This window comes from Pangasianodon hypophthalmus, chromosome 7 (genome assembly GCF_027358585.1).
Source record: "Pangasianodon hypophthalmus isolate fPanHyp1 chromosome 7, fPanHyp1.pri, whole genome shotgun sequence".
Taxonomy (NCBI): Eukaryota; Metazoa; Chordata; class Actinopteri; order Siluriformes; family Pangasiidae; genus Pangasianodon; species Pangasianodon hypophthalmus.
The window spans coordinates 3,788,414-3,809,555 of record NC_069716.1 but is presented as its reverse complement, the minus strand read 5'-3'; the positions used below and the strand labels follow the sequence as shown (position 1 = coordinate 3,809,555).

Genomic DNA, 21,142 nt, shown 5'->3' with positions numbered 1-21,142 from the left:
CTAATATTAATAATTACAAATAATGATTCTATTCAATTAAATTAAAATTATGGCAAATATCAAGTTTTTAAAATACTTTTAATGATTATTTTCAAAAAGTAAGGAATAAAACATAATGGGGTGATCTGTAATAGGAAGCTAATTTTATTATTATAGTGGACTATATGGAGCAGCAGCTGTATAAATAAAAGCTTTTTTGTAAATTTAGGACAACAACAACAACCACAACAACAAAACCTGACTAGAGTGCATCCTATTCGTATCTATATTCACATTCAGTTACGTTCCTACTTTACATACGAGAGTCACTCTAGCTTTAGCTAGCTTTATTCAGGATGGTTGATGAATGGATAATAGATATACTTATGAATATTCATAAGACAGCATAAGAGGGAGGGCAGTTTTATGCTTTTTTATTTTTTTCCACACCCTTAACAATGTGTTAAACTGCTTTCTCACTTCACTCCTTGGCAGAACCAGTGCTCCAGTGTTTCAGTGATTTTGAGACTTCTACGTCATTCAGCTTTCAGTTTGAATTCAGACTGAACAATCATTAACAAAACATATATACAGTAAACCTGATAACAGAACTAATGACACTGAATCATATTAGAGATCAAATCTAAGTTACAGAAGGACCTCGCACATCAGAATATATAATATCTTGAGGTTGTTGTTTCTTTACTCTTCCTCTTTTGGCTCTCCTCTCATTGAAATGTAAGGCGGCGTAATTCAGCTCCACATTGTCACAGTCCTGTAGGAATGGATGTCAGATTTTAAATGACAGAGTGTAATGATCTGAGTAATTAGACTCTCAGTGCACAAACTAATTGAGTGTCCATTCATAAAATCATGTATTCACATAAGCTGAATATTTACCTGATTGAGGGTCTTGTCTCTCACAGAACCTTGTTTGAGTCTCACTGTAGAGAAGGAAATAGATATTTTATGATTGGCTCTCTATGGTGAGACATATAGTACTTCTCATCTACAGTCACATTTTTTACTTCCTATTTTCAGAAGATGTTGATTAGTTGTCTTTAACAGCAACTCTGACAGTAGTGCATTTCCCCACAATTCATTATTTTCTTATAACAAACCATAACATTCACATGAATTTAGACATGAATTTACCGGGCTGTTAGGTAACAAATCAGTATATCTAATAGTATGTAATAGAAATAATCTAATGTTATAATAGATTTATAATAATATATTAACTTTAATAATGGCCAAAATGTAGACTTACCCTTGCATTGTTCAGAGTTTCTCCTTTTACTTAGGACAAAGATCAAAGCAAAGATCACAACCACACAGAGTCCCAAAGCTACAGCGAGGCAGATCACTACAGAATCCACAGATCTCTCTGTCACACAGTAAATATCACAATGTCAATACTGCTGCGACAAAAAACTATGATAATCTTATCAGTGTTGGAATCAACAACTACAAACTGTTTACAAATTTGACATAAAAGAAAGTTAGCAGTTATATACGCAGTTAAAGAAATCAGAATATTAGAAATAATGATTTATTCAATAAACTGTAGCAAACACATTTTGGTACATAATTGGGCATTTGTCCTAAAAGATGATTCTCTGGTGTGATATTTAAATGCTGTTTGAGAGCATTTCTTTTTGTTTAAGGATTTTCCAGAAATTTAGCAGTTGATGCTAAAATGTATTGCGAGGTTGCAAATATTGATTCAAGAAGTTAACTGGGAATTTCTGCCACATCTAGCATGCAGCGCTTACCATAAACCTTCATATTATTATCTATTCCACTGTTTCCTGAACTCAAATACTGGCTCAGAGATTTCTAGAGATTTTTAGGTTTTGTGAAAAATCTAAATATTTGTAATTAGACAACTTTGGGCCTCATTTATCAAGCTGGATATGAACAGATTTATGAGTTATTCGTTCATTATCAGAAGACTAACTAATGTAAACTTCAATTGATCGGCTTCGAATCATATGATTTGCGATGGATTACTGCATTTTTATAAACAAATTTCAAAGCGCTTATTTATTTCAAATACACACACAAATCAAATATTTTTTAGACCTGCTGTATCATATGATTTGCTAATACGAAGACAATCAATGTTTACAAAACAGAATTTTTTTTGTTCACTTGGGCTTATGCAAATGTTTACACACAACTTTACTCAAAGATTGATGAATGAGGAACATTGCATCGAAGCTTATTGGATGGCCAATGCAAGTAAATAGACAGATATAGACAAATAACTAATGTGTACTCTGGTTTATAAAAAAATAAAACTTCATACTTCTTACCCAACTGTACTTGTGTCCCGTTCCCAAAAATGATCTTCCCACACACGGTCACAGCGCAGTAGTAAGTGCCAGTATCACTGAGGCTGAGGATGTTCTTGGAGAAGTTGTACACACAGGTGTGTGTAGAAGAGCCGCTCTCACACTGATGGCTGCTGTTGTGATGAGTGTAAATGATTTGAGGATGGGATTGTGATGGAGCAGCTCTGAACCAGAGCACTTGGAGATCTGCTGCTCTGCTCTCAGAGAGAACCGAGCACTGCAGAGTCACTGACGCTCCTGCAGGAACCGAGTCCAACATGCTGCTCTGCAACACTGACACTTTTACATCTCCCTCACCTGTTCAGTGTAATATTGGCAGTGTAAGATTTTAATAAGGTCCTAGTTTTTTACACCTAGACCATTATAATGCATGGAATATATGCACCATGAAACATATAATAATAAATTTGATGTTTTAGTAAAGTAAATATTAAATTAATTGAAAATTACTTCAACTAGCTATGCGTATAAAAATCCTCACCGGTAACTGCTAAAAATGTTCCATTTCCAAACCTTGTTAGAAAATCTCTAAGTCCACAGTAATACGTGGCTTCATCCGATGGTTCGACGTTGACAATTTTCAAATGGAAGCTCCCTTTTTCTTTTTCTTTCTCAATGTTGAATTTTGGTGGCTTGAATTCATTTTCATATTTGGGTTCATGTTGAACTGTGACCATTACACAAGGCTCGTGTCCTACTTTTTGTTTGTACCAAACGATGGAATTAGTATTTTCCTCTCCCAGTCGAAAGCAGTGCAGAGTCACGTTATCACCAACACCAGCAGAGATCACTGAGTTTGGCTGACTGATGCCCTTTGTCTGTGCAGAATCTGCTGTTTGGAGTTCAAGCAGAAAACATGAACGAATGTCCCCAAAATTTATTCCACCTGTAATACGCATAGATTTTCTTTAAAGTTTTAATGTTGCTTGTCTTTAAATAAGTCCCTGGTACCAATATTTCGGAAGATGTCTCAACAGTGTTTAAAAGTAGGTTTCAAGCAAATCTGTTTTTTTTCTAGCAAGAAGTTATAACCTATTAAAATGTGTATAATAATGAATATATAATAAATGTGTGTAATTCAGTGTACATAATGCTATAAAATCTCAGCTGAACTTTTAAAACACTTCATTTTTCAGCCTGCATAATGATCCTTGCAGCAACATATATATGATCAAACTACAAAACCATCCACACTTACCAATTTTATTAAAAAGCATCACTGTAATCCAAAGCAGTATCATCATCTTCAGTCTGAGGTCTGTGGAAGGCATGTCTCCTCTTGCTACACTGTCAGATGGTCGAACTGAGCACATCTCACTTTGTGCCAAAGATTTATGACGTGAAAGTCTGACATCACAGAATTTTCCACATACGATCTAGACTAGCAAGCTAGCAGGAGTAGATATGTGACTGTGGCCCCTCCTCACACTTTTGTGAACCTTGCTCAAAAAAAAGGAATTGTAACTCTTCAAAAATGATATCAAAAACAAAAAGAAGGAAATGAGGTGCACATCCCTTTTCGAAAAAAAATCTTTTTTGTGTGTTTGTCAGGCTGTTGAGTAAATTAACATCTGATCTGTTTTTATCTAATATTGCAAAATTGCAAATTGTGGTTTTGATACAGTTTTTAGACTGAAGAAACTAATTAACTGACAGTTCAGTGAATTATGTTTTTATAAAATCTTATCTGAACTGTTCAAATACAAATTGTAAAACTCCACATTTTACTAGGCTTTTTTTTGTATATTACTATATATTTAGTTTTTTAGCATACACTGTCATATTGTCAATGGTCTAATATTAATAATTGCAAATAATGATTCTATTCAATTAAATTAAAATTATGGCAAATATCAAGTTTTTAAAATACTTTTAACGATTATTCTCAAAAAGTAAGGAATAAAACATAGAGCAGCAGCTGTACAACAACAACCACAACAACAAAACCTGACTAGAGTGCATCCTATTCGTATCTATATTCACATTCAGTTACGTTCCTACTTTACATACGAGAGTCACTCTAGCTTTAGCTAGCTTTACTCAGGATGGCTGATGAATGGATAATAGATATACTTATGAATATTCATAAGACAGCATGAGAGGGAGGGCAGTTTTATGCTTTTTTATTTTTTCCACACCCTTAACAATGTGTTAAACTGCTTTCTCACTTCACTCCTTGGCAGAACCAGTGCTCCAATGTTTCAGTGATTTTGAGACTTCTACGTCATTCAGCTTTCAGTTTGAATTCAGTCTGAACAATCATTAACAAAACATATATACAGTAAACCTGATAACAGAACTAATGACACTGAATCATATTAGAGATCAAATCTAAGTTACAGAAGGACCTCGCACATCAGAATATATAATATCTTGAGGTTGTTGTTTCTTTACTTTTCCTCTTTTGGCTCTCCTCTCATTGAAATGTAAGGCGGCGTAATTCAGCTCCACATTGTCACAGTCCTGTAGGAATGGATGTCAGATTTTAAATGACAGAGTGTAATGATCTGAGTAATTAGACTCTCAGTGCACAAACTAATTGAGTGTCCATTCATAAATTCATGTATTCACATAAGCTGAATATTTACCTGATTGAGGGTCTTGTCTCTCACAGAACCTTGTTTGAGTCTCACTGTAGAGAAGGAAATAGACATTTTATGATTGGCTCTCTATGGTGAGACATATAGTACTTCTCATCTACAGTCACATTTTTTACTTCCTATTTTCAGAAGATGTTGATTAGTTGTCTTTAACAGCAACTCTGACAGTAGTGCATCTGCAAATCACAGGTTTATATTCATTCACTCATTCGAATAGTGAATTAATCTAATACATTATCATTCTATACATTATAGTAACAATTTACAGAGGGACTTGTACAGCAAACGCTCCAAACTGACAGATTAAAAAAAAAATGTCTGTAATTATTGTTATGGTGAAGTTTTCTGTAAAGGGTTGTTTATATAACATTTATGGAAGGAGTCTCCAGTGTCAGTGCTTTATACAATCAGAGCTAGGGCTGTAACTTCCAGCTTTCTGCCATGGGAAAGTCTTCAGGATGGAGAGCTTTGGTGTTTTCTGCTGTCTCTGTAACTTGTCAAGCTGTGTTTTTTGTTTTTGTTTATAAGGTTTATACTGTAATTGCTATAATGTAAGTGATAACATGGACTTGTTTCACAGATGTTCCACAACATTTAATGTAGCTATAAGCAGATTAAAAGGACACAATGTCACCCTTTCATTAATAGACATTGTATTCATTGGCAATTTGCTGGGGTATATGAGGAATAAAACACTTTGGCATGTGCTGCTACAGGAAAATAATCAAAAAAACTTTGTAGTGGTAACAGTGACTCTTAATCACTTAATCACTCGCTTAATCACATCACCCCACAATTCATTATTTTCTTATAACAAACCATAACATTCACATGAATTTAGACATGAATTTACCAGGCTATTAGGTAACAAATCAGTATATCTAATAGTATGTAATAGAAATAATCTAATGTTATAATAGATTTATAATAATATATTAACTTTAATAATGGCCAAAATGTAGACTTACCCTTGCATTGTTCAGAGTTTCTCCTTTTACTTAGGACAAAGATCAAAGCAAAGATCACAACCACACAGAGTCCCAAAGCTACAGCGAGGCAGATCACTACAGAATCCACAGATCTCTCTGTCACACAGTAAATATCACAATATCAATACTGCTGCGACATAAAACTATGATAATCTTATCAGTGTTGGAATCAACAACTACAAACTGTTTACAAATTTGACATAAAAGAAAGTTAGCAGTTATATACGCAGTTAAAGAAATCAGAATATTAGAAATAATGATTTATTCAATAAACTGTAGCAAACACATTTTGGTACATAATTGGGCATTTGTCCTAAAAGATGATTCTCTGGTGTGATATTTAAATGCTGTTTGAGAGCATTTCTTTTTGTTTAAGGATTTTCCAGAAATTTAGCAGTTGATGCTAAAATGTATTGCGAGGTTGCAAATATTGATTCAAGAAGTTAACTGGGAATTTCTGCCACATCTAGCATGCAGCGCTTACCATAAACCTTCATATTATTATCTATTCCACTGTTTCCTGAACTCAAATACTGGCTCAGAGATTTCTAGAGATTTTTAGGTTTTGTGAAAAATCTAAATATTTGTAATTAGACAACTTTGGGCCTCATTTATCAAGCTGGATATGAACAGATTTATGAGTTATTCGTTCATTATCAGAAGACTAACTAATGTAAACTTCAATTGATCGGCTTCGAATCATATGATTTGCGATGGATTACTGCATTTTTATAAACAAATTTCAAAGCGCTTATTTATTTCAAATACACACACAAATCAAATATTTTTTAGACCTGCTGTATCATATGATTTGCTAATACGAAGACAATCAATGTTTACAAAACAGAATTTTTTTTGTTCACTTGGACTTATGCAAATGTTTACACACAACTTTACTCAAAGATTGATGAATGAGGAACATTGCATCGAAGCTTATTGGATGGCCAATACAAGTAAATAGACAGATATAGACAAATAACTAATGTGTACTCTGGTTTATAAAAAAATAAAACTTCATACTTCTTACCCAACTGTACTTGTGTCCCGTTCCCAAAAATGATCTTCCCACACACGGTCACAGCGCAGTAGTAAGTGCCAGTATCATTGAGGCTGAGGATGTTCTTGGAGAAGTTGTACACACAGGTGTGTGTAGAAGAGCCGCTCTCACACTGATGGCTGCTGTTGTGATGAGTGTAAATGATTTGAGGATGGGATTGTGATGGAGCAGCTCTGAACCAGAGCACTTGGAGATCTGCTGCTCTGCTCTCAGAGAGAACCGAGCACTGCAGAGTCACTGATGCTCCTGCAGGAACCGAGTCCAACACGCTGCTCTGCAACACTGACACTTTTACATCTCCATCACCTGTTCAGTGTAATATTGGCAGTGTAAGATTTTTAATAAGGTCCTAGTTTTTTACACCTAGACCATTATAATGCATGGAATATATGCACCATGAAACATATAATAATAAATTTGATGTTTTAGTAAAGTAAATATTAAATTAATTAAAAATTACTTCAACTAGCTATGCGTATAAAAATCCTCACCGGTAACTGCTAAAAATGTTCCATTTCCAAACCTTGTTAGAAAATCTCTAAGTCCACAGTAATACGTGGCTTCATCCGATGGTTCGACGTTGGCAATTTTCAAATGGAAGCTCCCTTTTTCTTTTTCTTTCTCAATGTTGAATTTTGGTGGCTTGAATTCATTTTCATATTTGGGTTCTTGTTGAACTGTGACCATTACCCAAGGCTCATGTCCTACTTTTTGTTTGTACCAAACGATGGGTTCAGTATTTTCCTCTCCCAGTCGAAAGCAGTGCAGAGTCACGTTATCACCAACACCAGCAGAGATCACTGAGTTTGGCTGACTGATGCCCTTTGTCTGTGCAGAATCTGCTGTTTGGAGTTCAAGCAGAAAACATGAACGAATGTCCCCAAAATTTATTCCACCTATAATACGCATAGATTTTCTTTAAAGTAATAATAAAATTTTGCTTATCTTTAAATAAGTCCCTGGTACCAATATTTAGGAAGATGTCTCAACAGTGTTTAAAAGTAGGTTTCAAGCAAATCTGTTTTTTTTCTAGCAAGAAGTTATAACCTATTAAAATGTGTATAATAATGAATATATAATAAATGTGTGTAATTCAGTGTACATAATACTATAAAATCTCAGCTGAACTTTTAAAACACTTCATTTTTCAGCCTGCATAATGATCCTTGCAGCAACATATATATGATCAAACTACAAAACCATCCACACTTACCAATTTTATTAAAAAGCATCACTGTAATCCAAAGCAGTATTATCATCTTCAGTCTGAGGTCTGTGGAAGGCATGTCTCCTCTTGCTACACTGTCAGATGGTCGAACTGAGCACATCTCACTTTGTGCCAAAGATTTATGACGTGAAAGTCTGACATCACAGAATTTTCCACATACGATCTAGACTAGCAAGCTAGCAGGAGTAGATATGTGACTGTGGCCCCTCCTCACACTTTTGTGAACCTTGCTCAAAAAAAAGGAATTGTAACTCTTCAAAAATGATATCAAAAACAAAAAGAAGGAAATGAGGTGCACATCCCTTTTCGAAAAAAAATCTTTTTTGTGTGTTTGTCAGGCTGTTGAGTAAATTAACATCTGATCTGTTTTTATCTAATATTGCAAAATTGCAAGTTGTGGTTTTGATACAGTTTTTAGACTGAAGAAACTAATTAACTGACAGTTCAGTGAATTATGTTTTTATAAAATCTTATCTGAACTGTTCAAATACAAATTGTAAAACTCCACATTTTACTAGGCTTTTTTTTGTATATTACTATATATTTAGTTTTTTAGCATACACTGTCATATTGTCAATGGTCTAATATTAATAATTGCAAATAATGATTCTATTCAATTAAATTAAAATTATGGCAAATATCAAGTTTTTAAAATACTTTTAACGATTATTCTCAAAAAGTAAGGAATAAAACATAGAGCAGCAGCTGTACAACAACAACCACAACAACAAAACCTGACTAGAGTGCATCCTATTCGTATCTATATTCACATTCAGTTACGTTCCTACTTTACATACGAGAGTCACTCTAGCTTTAGCTAGCTTTACTCAGGATGGCTGATGAATGGATAATAGATATACTTATGAATATTCATAAGACAGCATGAGAGGGAGGGCAGTTTTATGCTTTTTTATTTTTTCCACACCCTTAACAATGTGTTAAACTGCTTTCTCACTTCACTCCTTGGCAGAACCAGTGCTCCAATGTTTCAGTGATTTTGAGACTTCTACGTCATTCAGCTTTCAGTTTGAATTCAGTCTGAACAATCATTAACAAAACATATATACAGTAAACCTGATAACAGAACTAATGACACTGAATCATATTAGAGATCAAATCTAAGTTACAGAAGGACCTCGCACATCAGAATATATAATATCTTGAGGTTGTTGTTTCTTTACTTTTCCTCTTTTGGCTCTCCTCTCATTGAAATGTAAGGCGGCGTAATTCAGCTCCACATTGTCACAGTCCTGTAGGAATGGATGTCAGATTTTAAATGACAGAGTGTAATGATCTGAGTAATTAGACTCTCAGTGCACAAACTAATTGAGTGTCCATTCATAAATTCATGTATTCACATAAGCTGAATATTTACCTGATTGAGGGTCTTGTCTCTCACAGAACCTTGTTTGAGTCTCACTGTAGAGAAGGAAATAGACATTTTATGATTGGCTCTCTATGGTGAGACATATAGTACTTCTCATCTACAGTCACATTTTTTACTTCCTATTTTCAGAAGATGTTGATTAGTTGTCTTTAACAGCAACTCTGACAGTAGTGCATCTGCAAATCACAGGTTTATATTCATTCACTCATTCGAATAGTGAATTAATCTAATACATTATCATTCTATACATTATAGTAACAATTTACCGAGGGACTTGTACAGTAAACACTCCAAACAGACAGATTAAAAAAAAAATGTCTGTAATTATTGTTATGGTGAAGTTTTCTGTAAAGGGTTGTTTATATAACATTTATGGAAGGAGTCTCCAGTGTCAGTGCTTTATACAATCAGAGCTAGGGCTGTAACTTCCAGCTTTCTGCCATGGGAAAGTCTTCAGGATGGAGAGCTTTGGTGTTTTCTGCTCTCTCTGTAACTTGTCAAGCTGTGTTTTTTGTTTTTGTTTATAAGGTTTATACTGTAATTGCTATAATGTAAGTGATAACATGAACTTGTTTCACAGATGTTCCACAACATTTAATGTAGCTATAAGCAGATTAAAAGGACACAGTGTCACCCTTTCATTAATAGACATTGTATTCATTGGCAATTTGCTGGGGTATATGAGGAATAAAACACTTTGGCATGTGCTACAGGAAAATAATCAAAAAAACTTTGTAGTGGTAACAGTGACTCTTAATCACTTAATCACTCGCTTAATCACATCACCCCACAATTCATTATTTTCTTATAACAAACCATAACATTCACATGAATTTAGACATGAATTTACCAGGCTATTAGGTAACAAATCAGTATATCTAATAGTATGTAATAGAAATAATCTAATGTTATAATAGATTTATAATAATATATTAACTTTAATAATGGCCAAAATGTAGACTTACCCTTGCATTGTTCAGAGTTTCTCCTTTTACTTAGGACAAAGATCAAAGCAAAGATCACAACCACACAGAGTCCCAAAGCTACAGCGAGGCAGATCACTACAGAATCCACAGATCTCTCTGTCACACAGTAAATATCACAATGTCAATACTGCTGCGACAAAAAACTATGATAATCTTATCAGTGTTGGAATCAACAACTACAAACTGTTTACAAATTTGACATAAAAGAAAGTTAGCAGTTATATACGCAGTTAAAGAAATCAGAATATTAGTAATAATGATTTACTCAATAAACTTTCTTTCCTGAACTCAAATACTGGCTCAGAGATTTCTAGAGATTTTTAGGTTTTGTGAAAAATAGAAATATTTGTAATTAGACAACGTTGGGCCTCATTTATCAAGCTGGATATGAACAGATTTATGAGTTATTCGTTCATTATGAGAAGACTAACTAATGTAAACCTCAATTGATCAGTTTCGAATCATATGATTTGTGAAGGATTACTGCATTTTTATAAACAAATTACGCTGTCAAGTTCAAATCGCTTATTTATTTCAAATACACACACATATCAAATATTTTTTAGACCTGCTGTATCATATAAGGCCTAAATGGCATTAAGGAAGTATTACATTAGGATGAAAAAGGAGGGTGTGCTGGTCGGTGTAGATGGTAGCCGTAAGCCGAGGTGCTGCAAATGGCAGATTTGATATAACTGGAGGAGTTAGCACATTATGCCCTTAGGAGGCAACAGATATTTAGAGCCTTTTTTTTTGGAGCAGGAGGAAAGCTGGCTTATAAGTCGATTCTGTTGGCCACGTCATCTGGTCCATTTTGAAAAGCCTTGTCCTGGTTTGGCCTTCCCCGGCAGCAGTAATACTGCTCTGTCAATTAGCAGCAATACTTTGACATGACATGCTCTGGATGGATGACAACGAATTCACCTCCATAATTTCCTCTATATTTTGGCCTTTTCAGGTGCTGGATGCTAAATAATATTTAATTCTCGTAGATGTGAGTCAAAAGTACTTCAATATCTGCCTTCTTTTTGGGGCCATTTAGTAGCCATTTTGCAGTTTCCTCTTTGTAAACTAGACCTTTTTATGGAGTTTTGTGGGCGTCACTAAATGCAAATCAGCTGTGGTGTTCACACACTGAGTAATTTAGGGGTGATTGCCATTTATCAACATACACACACTAATACGAAGAAAATCAACGTTTACAAAACTTTTGTAAATCCGACATAAATCTTTTTTTTCACTTGGGCTTATGTAAATGTTTACACACAACTTTACTCAAAGACTGATGAGGCCCATTGCACCGAAATTTATTGGATGGCCAATACAAGTAAATAGACAGATATAGACAAATAACTACTGCATGCTCTGGTTTATCAATAAAACTTCATACTTCTTACCCAACTGTACTTGTGTCCCGTTCCCAAAAATGATCTTCCCACACACGGTCACAGCACAGTAGTAAGTGCCTGTATCATTGAGGCTGAGGATGTTCTTGGAGAAGTTGTACACACAGGTGTGTGTAGAAGAGCTGCTCTCACACTGATGGCTGCTGCTGTGATGAGTGTAAATGATTTGAGGATGGGATTGTGGTGGAGCAGCTCTGAACCAGAGCACTTGGAGATCTGCTGCTCTGCTCTCAGAGAGAACCGAGCACTGCAGAGTCACTGACGCTCCTGCAGGAACCGAGTCCAACACGCTGCTCTGCAACACTGAGACACTTAAATCTGGTTTACCTGTTCAGTGTAATATAGACAGTGTAAGATTTTAGTTTGTTTTTTTTATACTTGGACCTTTATAATACAGATAGTCCATGAATTATATCACATTATTTCAATCATTATAAGCATAATTTCACAACACAAGAACAACCAAATAAATAAATGTACTTAGAGATAGGTGACTCGCCTGGAAGAACCGAGTTCATTATGGCACTCTAGAGACATGATACATAATGTTTATAATACTTTCTTTTTTTTAATTAAAAGAATCAAATACACATTTTTAGATCTACATATACACAAACAAAATTCTGTTCTTCATATAGATCAAATTGTAGTGAAATTACAGCAACGTGCCATTTCTGACCTACATTATTGTTTTAGTGTGCAGAATTCAATTACCTGGAACCCTGTCATCTCTAATAAAACAAAGGAAATGCATTGACTAGATAAAATCCTGCATCAGTGATTTCATGATGTTTTACTGGAAGATCTGCAATCTGTAAATAAGACTAATTTATTGGATATTAGCTTATAATTTTCATTCTGTATGCTGTTTCCCAGATTGTAAGTACAATGTTTTTATTGGAATTCAGTTTACACTTACAGTATGCGTCTAATGTTGGTAATTCACTTAAATTCGTCCAGGTATGGTAAAGTACGTCAAATTCAAAAGGTCAAAATGACCTCTAGAAAATTTATGGGTTTCCCTGAATTTAAGTCTTGAAATTAAGTCTTGAAAACTTGAATTTAAGTCTTGAAAACATAATATCTTGAAACAAGGAGCTATTCAGTCAAAATAATAAGATATTAAGTCAAAATAACATGTTGAAATTGATCACATCAAAACAATGAGACATTATTTCACCACTTGAGGTTCAGAGCTTTAATAAGGCTTTAATTAGAAGTGAATTAAACTAGCTGTGTGCAAAATTCTTACCTTTGACTGATAAAAATGTTCCATTTCCAAACCTAGTTAAAAATTTTCTATATCCACAGTAATACATGGCTTCATCTGATGATTCCACGTTAGAAATTTTTAAATGGTAGTTCCTTTTTTCTTCCTCGATGCTGAATTTTGGTGGCTTGAACTCATTTTCATAACTGGGTTGATGTTGAACTGAGACCATTACACAAGGCTCGTGTCCGAATTTTTGCTTGTACCAAACAATTGAACCAGAGTTATCTTCTCCCAGCCTAAAGCAGTGCAGAGTCACGCTATCACCAACATCGGCAGAGATCACTGGGTTCAGCTGACTGATATCATTTGTCTGTGCAGAATCTAATATCAAGAATTAAAGAAAGAAACATGAACAAATGTATCAAAACGTATTAGATTGCTATAGGTGTAATAGTAAAATGAAATAAATGCTCCAGGAGAGTAAATAAAAAAACTGGTAGTGTACAGGTTTACTGCACTCACTGGTTTTACAATATATAAATATTCTGGCACATTAGAAAGTTTTCAGCGTAGTGGAAACGAATTATTGTGGCTAATATGAGATTAAATTAACATTAAATATTAGCAAGCTACATGTGCTATACTTAATAAACTAACTTTCCAATGTAACCAGGACTGATGGTCAGCTAGTGTTTGTGGCTGCACACAAACATGTTTTGTTCTAATGTAAATTAATATTGTTAAACATTTAAAAATGAAATTTCAAGGTAAAATAGCTTGCTTATGAAGAACTTCAGATTAAAAAGAAATATCTCGTAGTTTAGATCTTAGACAATACTTTCAGGAAAAATAAAACTTATTGAAAAACATATATGATCATAATGTGGCCTAAATAGAATTGTTAATGTCAAAATGTCTTTTTCTGCTGAGTTTATTGCAATTTATTAGTTATTTAATGAAGAATCTGGTAGAACCTTATAAAACCAAACTGTATTTGATCTTTGACCAGTGTTAAAAAATTACTTACTAATTGTCTCAGAATTTTGTTACATGCACGTCTTGTTGAGTACATGTACGTTTCAGTACTTTAGATTTTTACTAGAAAGATGGAAAGATGGGAGTTTACTGATGGTCAAACTGTGATGCCTCCTATCTCAAAACTGCTCTTCAGTCAGTGAATATTATCATACTAAGATCAAGGAATGTATTTGTGTCATGGATCCTCATTACGGCAACCTATTTGTGATCAAAAACATACAAAACCATGCACACTTACCAGTTTTATTAAAAAACATCACCATAATCCACATCAGCATCATCTTCAGTCTGTGGTCTGTGTACAGCACGTCCTCTTGTTCAGATGGTCAAACTGAGCACATCTCACTTTGTGCCAAGATTTATGATGTGAACGATTAACATCACAGACTTCCAGTGTAAATTTATACATACAAGCTACTCTAGAAAGCTGGCAGTAGACTGTGGCTCCTCCTCACACTTTTTTTTTTTTTTATACCTTCACACCTTTTTAATCCTCTTCAAATAGGAAATGAAACACTTCAAAAATGACATCAAAGACAAATAAAGAAGGAAATGAGGTGTACAACCCTTTTTGGTTGTTTTTTCCGTCAGACCGTTTTATCCAACATTTCATTTTTGCTGTCCTGTGACCAATATTTGAACAAATCAGTTATGCGAGTTGATTATTTTATTTGTTTATTTATTTTTACATCAGTGCACCAAATAAGCTGTCAATTCAGTGAAATAATACTAGAAAATTTTAACACAACTTTTCAAAACACAGTTTTTTTTTCATACTTTGTTTTTCTGCCTCTACAATGATATATTGTCAATGGCATTTTATTGTTGCTGTTGTTCTTTCAGCTGCTCCTGTTAGGGGTCACCACAGCAGATCATTGGTCCGCCTGTTTGATTTGGCACAGGTTTAACGCCGGATGCCATTCCTGATGCAACCCTCCCATTTTATCTGGGGTTGCGACCAGGACTGAGAGTACACTCCCAGTGGCTGAGTTGTCAGTGGCATTGTATCAATAATTGTAATGCTTCTAGTGATTAAATTATGAATAAATAAACTATGGCTGAGATCAAGTATTTTCTACTTTAAAAGACTGTTTTCAGTAAAAGTAAAAAATATGGTTGAACAAATTTGCAAGTTGTAATTTGTAACAAGTTTTTAAGCATATTAAATTAAATTAAAATGGAAAATGTGTAGAGTAAAAAATATTTTAGTAAAAATTATTCGAATAATCGTGTTTCAACAACAAGTATTTGGTTTCCAGATTAGCAATTAGTAGATCAGGTTAACAAATAAAGTGGCTAATCAATGTCAAATATAGAAGAAAACAGAAAGTACCTACATTTGCCATCATGGGTCACAATGTGAATATTTTAATTGTAATTGTATATGGACCATCACACCCACGTGTTCTTGTTGAACATCCCATTCAGTCTCCACTCTTCTGGAGAGGCTTTCCATGGTTTTTGGACCATAGCTGTTGGGATTAATACCCATTCAGCCACAAGAGTATTAGTGAGGTCAGGTACTGATGTCCAGTGAGGAAGCTTGGTACACAGTAGGCACTCCAGTTCATCACAAAGGTGTTCACTGGCGTTGAGGTCACGTCCCTGTAGAGGCCACTTGAGGTCTTCCACAGCAACCTTGGCCTATACAGAGGCATTGTCATAATAAACCAGGTTTAGGCCTCCTAGTTCCAGTGAAGGGAAATCTTAATGCTACAGCACACAGAGACATCCTGTACAATTGTGCATCAGAAAATGTTTCTAATAGTGCCCATTTTCGTAAGATAATAACTTGAAGAACCCTGAAAATACAAGCCCTACAAAGCTCCGTCTTCATCTGACTGATTGCTGACTATCTCCTTCACCAACAGTACAATGATTCTAGTAATAACTAGAGTATTAATATTCTTAACACTAACGATAAACTCATATTTCATATTAACTGGAATCTGATATATGAAAACAGCCAATGATTCCCAGTGCAGGCCCAAATCAGATGAAGCTAGGAGGTAGTGGTGACAGGATAAGAACTTTTACTCAATGTCAATAAGGAAAAAAGCTACTTGTGAATTTTATGAAGAAGCACAACTGGGTTATAGCATTATCCAGATCAACTGTGCACTATTGAAGACACTGAACCACTTCAGACATTTTAGAAGTTAGGATTTCTGAGGATTAGAACTTTTATTTGCTGGATAAGAAAGCCCAGCAGTACCTTAAATATCCCTTTAATGCCAGGCTTGTTTTTTTTTTTTTTACTTCCTATTAAATTCCTACCTAAAAGTGCATGGTGTGAAAGTTGCTATAAAAACAGCCTGGCTGGAAACATCAGCTTGGTATGGGAACAGAACCAGACAGAGCCACAAAGCTCTGAAAAGGGAAATACATACGGCTGAACTTACTGTTGGTGGAGATCAGCAGGACATCTATACGAGGTAGTGTGGAAGAAAATAATCAACAATCTGACACTTCAATTAAACATCATAGCAGCATGAGGACAAACACCAAGTAAGTCAGGAGTTATTTTCCACAATTTTCTCAATGAGGTCAGTGAACAGGATTAGCTGTTGATTTTCCACTTGTATGGACACTCATACATACACACATACATCAGATCCACCATAATCAGTGTCAAGTGTAACTGCATTCAGAGCAAAAACAGGCAAGCTGTGTCATATTTCATAATCCAGTATATATTTTTCATTCTGTTTTTCTGCCAGGGTTAAAAATGATTATTAAATATCTATCTATCTATCTATCTATCTATCTATACACACACAGTGTTAAGTATAGATTTTGCCATTTGAAATAACTTCACTGTAACCAGTATATAATTTAATCCAAGCATAACTTGCATACACGATTAAAGTAAACATGGATAATCTAAGCTTTAGAAATATCTTATGCCTCTTCTTCTAATAGTGATCATGAACAAGATGTGTCTATATGGGTGGAGTTTTATTCAGGCCTTAATGTGACTCCTCCTTCACCACTGCGTAACACTAACCAATCACATTCTCTCTCTCTCTCTCTCTCTCTCTCTCTCTCTCTCTCTGTCTCCACCCCATCTAAGTAACACCATGACATTGAAGACTTAAAACAGAAATATTAAAATGATGTGTCATTAGATACAACACATGTGATGCAGTTTTCAAACCTTTTCTGGAAATGAACTTTAATGAATCATCATCAAAGAAGGGAAATTAAAAAATAGTCACTCAAGTGAATTTGACAGTGTTTCATCCGTAAAAATATAATTACTTAATATTTTAGCTGAATGAAATTATTCTAATCAATCTAAATGTATGTGTCAGGTTAAATATACATACATATATATATACTGCATTGGACAGAGAATATTTTGCCTTTAGTTTTCTTACAATGATTAGTTCAGTATGTAGAAGACATACTGAAATTCAAATGTGTGCGTGCGTGCGTGCGTGCATGTGTGTGTGTGTGTGTGTGTGAGAGAGAGGTGTTAAGGTACGTTAGTGGTTTTGTAGCTCTGTTTGTTTCTTTGCCCCTTCACACACTGCAGCTCTGAGTGTTTCATCTCTGCAGGCCGCTCTGACCGCCGAGGCGCTTTTCTCAGAAACCACCATCAGTTTCTCGCCTCTCAAACTTTCCACAGGATGTGTGGCTATTTTTGTTTGTCTCAGGCCACACTGTTAGTTTTTTTTTTTCTTTTTCAGACACGATGTAAAATTAGAAACATCTTCATATAGATGTGTAATATTGTAACTCCTCTCTTCTAAAGCACCAGATTTCACCCTGCACTTTACTCTGGTCTAAACACACAACAGCATGTTCACTTATTTTGTAAGACACTGGATATAATCAGCTCTAGTTCATGCTGATGATCCTCATGAAAATGGAGTTTTCTGACATGGGGCAAGTCTTCAGGACATTTAGGACACTCTGTTATAGGAAAATAAACTTCTTAGGGGCGGTAACTAAGTGTCTGATTTTTTTTTATATAACAGAACAGTGTTTTATTCATTAATTCTTAATTATTATCCATACAAACACTGAGCTAGTTACTAGGTACACCAGTCTAGTAATTTATGACCTGCTCACAGTGTGTATACAGTTAACTGTAAAATTATTGGCACTCTTCAAGAGAATGGGGAAAAAAAAAGTACAGATCAGACCCAAATTTTTCAAAATTTTCAATCACAATTTAAAAATAATTTCTGTAAAATATTTGTTTATTTTAAATATTATCTGCTAGCAAATATTTGTAATTTTAAAGAAGTTGTTAATTGTAAAATTAAAGAAGGAGCAAACACACATCCTCATGTCTAATTTTTCACTCTGTGTGTGACACACATTTCAGCTGCATTGCATATGCTTTAGCTTTACAAATATATTTTACAAACATAAATAAATTGCATTAAGCAAGTTTGTACAAAAACATTTAAAAATATGGATGAAATAAAAAATCAGTTTGTGAGATTAAATTTAATCCTGAAATAAATATAAGTTGTCCTCTTAAGACATGAGAACACACAGCCAAGGCAAGTGTCTTAATAACATCTTTAATTATCTTTATTTCAGTCCACAATCATTATCAGATTCTGCTTTTACTTTTATCAGTTGTTTGAATATATTATAAGTGAATGCTTTTTATTTGGTTGCTCTGAGCATAAAGCTCTCTGCTCGGGTAAACAGGAAGGTACAGCGAGCAAAAACCACACTGAATGTTCCACACCACTCTCAGCTTTAACTTTCCAGACCAGACCTGTGCATGCATTCTGCGTTTGCTGATGAGCAGTGATGGTTAACAAGCTTCTTATGAGAGCAAGAGCTGTGAAAAAAAAAAAAAAATCACAGGGCCGGCGTGTGTACACAGTCGAGTGCAAAAGTTTTCACTCCCCATAGGTTTTTAATGGGGAGAAAAAAAAGAAATTTACCACTGCATTATAAATTATATGCAAAAATATATTCATAAATTCTAAAATTTACATAAATTCCACAAATAAAATAAAAAATAAACATCAGAATTAAAAATAAAATGTGGGTTTGGCTTAAACCAAAACAATGATTCTGCACAAGGGAAAATAAATAGCAAAGAATACTACAAGTGACAGAAAACTAAAACTGTTCTGAGGATAAGAAAGAGGTTATAAGGGCAAAAGGTGGGCATATCACTTATTACACAATATTTATATCACATTCTGAAAGAGAAATACAAACTTATGATCTGATATTTAGGGTTTTTCACTATTTCTTAAAAATATCTTAACACACAATTGGAGCCATTTTAAAAAAAATTGCTACTTTGTAATTTTTTAACTTTTCTTGAAAGAAAATTGGTCCCACTTCATATTCAATGTCGCTAATAATTATATAGTTAATTATATTTATATTATTATATTTATATTATATATCTAAGTTAGCCTTACCTGTTGCAGTGTCGCACTGGATTACAGTAAAATCTTAACTAAATGTACATGTGAATCAACATCAGTGTTTTCCTCATATAACTGTACAAGAGTATCTGGCCAGATTCATAGGTTTGTGAGGATGATAAATTCCTATTATGATAAAGCATGAAAGCATGAAATGGTTAAATTGTGACATTGGCGTTTAGATTTTTTGTGCAAGACTTAATGACTTAATCTCAGTAATCAAAAGAAAAGTTGAAGGCCAGATAGGCATTACACAATATGTGAAATAGTAGGAAAGAAAGATAGTAATACATGTATGGTTGTGTGTGTGTGTGTGTGTGTATGTGTGTGTGTGTGTATATGTATGTGTGGGGGGGCATGCATGATTTTATATCTTGTCCCCACAAAGGTGAATATCTGACCTGTGGTTTCGGTCATGTGTACATGTACATGAGCTTTGTTTCTCTGTATGAATCTCTCTCTCTCTCTCTCACTCTCTCTCTCTGCACACACACACACACACACACACACACACAGACACACACACAAAAAAAACAAAAAAACAAAGAAGTCAGACTCCAATACTGGGGAGTAACAACAGTACAAACTGATAAAATAAAATATTAAGTGCACTGCTGATGTCCAACATGTCTGTTCATGTGTAAGTGAAAACCAGACACTGAAAGTCTTCACACCCTTCACACATTGGGCCGAGATCCAGCAGCAGCTCAACACAACCTGCACGGAACTTCCTGATTAGAGGCTTGTGGGAGGAGCTTCTTATAATCCACCAGATCAAAAGCTTTTAACTTTTTCTCTCATCAGCTGCCGAGTCGCTGCAGGGTTCAAGGGTCGTTCTTGATTTGTCCTGATTGCATCAAACATCTTCAGGTGCCATTGCTCAAGAACACTTTTCCCTGTGACCTCCGTCTCTTCTTTATTTATGTTTTGCAAAAACTATTAATAGGAGAACTGGGCTGATGTTAATGTTGGAAATTAGCTGTGGTATAAGACAAATTAAACACTTTGGGATGAGCTGTCATAGGAAAATAATCAACTTCAGAGTGGTAACAGTAACTTGCTTCATCACATCACCCAACAACAGCTGAATATTGTCCTTTAACAGCACGCCCCCAAGTGTTTTATTCCTAACATATACCATATACTGTGTGTGTGTGTGTGTGTGTGTGTGTATATGTATGTGTGTGTGTGTGTGTGTGTGTGTGTGTTGTACTCATGTCTTAAACTTGTCACACTGTTGTCACAATGTTATCTATATGTACAGAACACATGTATTATCTTGTACTGTAGTCCTGAAGGCATGACAATTTATCTTACTGAAATACAGAAAATACAGTTTTTTTTATGGCAATAAAAAAGAACTTGTCTTGACAAAACTTAAAGCCACAGCACCGCCCTGTAACCACAGACCAAAGCCAGAGTAACCTTAAATAATCCCCTAATTTACCTCCATCATCGTGAGGTCTGTGAGGGTAAAATACACACACTGTT

The 21,142-nt window shown here is 34.7% G+C and overlaps 1 protein-coding gene, 2 long non-coding RNA genes and 1 gene segment (V, D, J or C); all 4 read right to left on the bottom strand.

The window, feature by feature from the left end:
• Positions 1–458: 458 nt before the first annotated feature.
• Positions 459–1,868, bottom strand: LOC117597643 (uncharacterized). Its single transcript, XR_008302041.1, has 3 exons — positions 1,250–1,868; positions 880–923; positions 459–754 (listed from the first exon to the last, which is right to left on the bottom strand). It is a non-coding gene; the product is annotated as an uncharacterized LOC117597643 (long non-coding RNA).
• Positions 1,869–1,877: 9 nt separating this feature from the next.
• Positions 1,878–3,848, bottom strand: LOC117597644 (T-cell receptor alpha chain V region PHDS58-like). The segment is given in 5 exon segments: positions 1,878–1,889; positions 2,308–2,416; positions 2,507–2,633; positions 2,818–3,168; positions 3,535–3,848. Coding segments are annotated over 5 exon segments (714 nt in total).
• A 596-nt stretch (positions 3,849–4,444) lies between these two features.
• On the bottom strand, positions 4,445–8,642 carry LOC113542684 (uncharacterized). The gene is made up of 6 exons (XM_053235625.1): positions 8,196–8,642; positions 7,474–7,824; positions 6,953–7,288; positions 5,905–6,021; positions 4,925–4,968; positions 4,445–4,799 (listed from the first exon to the last, which is right to left on the bottom strand). The coding sequence occupies exons 1-6, from the start codon at positions 8,308–8,310 to the stop codon at positions 4,668–4,670; spliced, it is 1,095 nt and encodes a 364-aa protein (XP_053091600.1). The 5' UTR covers positions 8,311–8,642; the 3' UTR covers positions 4,445–4,667.
• A 463-nt stretch (positions 8,643–9,105) lies between these two features.
• Positions 9,106–9,717, bottom strand: LOC113542926 (uncharacterized). The gene is made up of 2 exons (XR_008302047.1): positions 9,586–9,717; positions 9,106–9,460 (listed from the first exon to the last, which is right to left on the bottom strand). It is a non-coding gene; the product is annotated as an uncharacterized LOC113542926 (long non-coding RNA).
• Between the last annotated feature and the right edge of the window lie 11,425 nt (positions 9,718–21,142).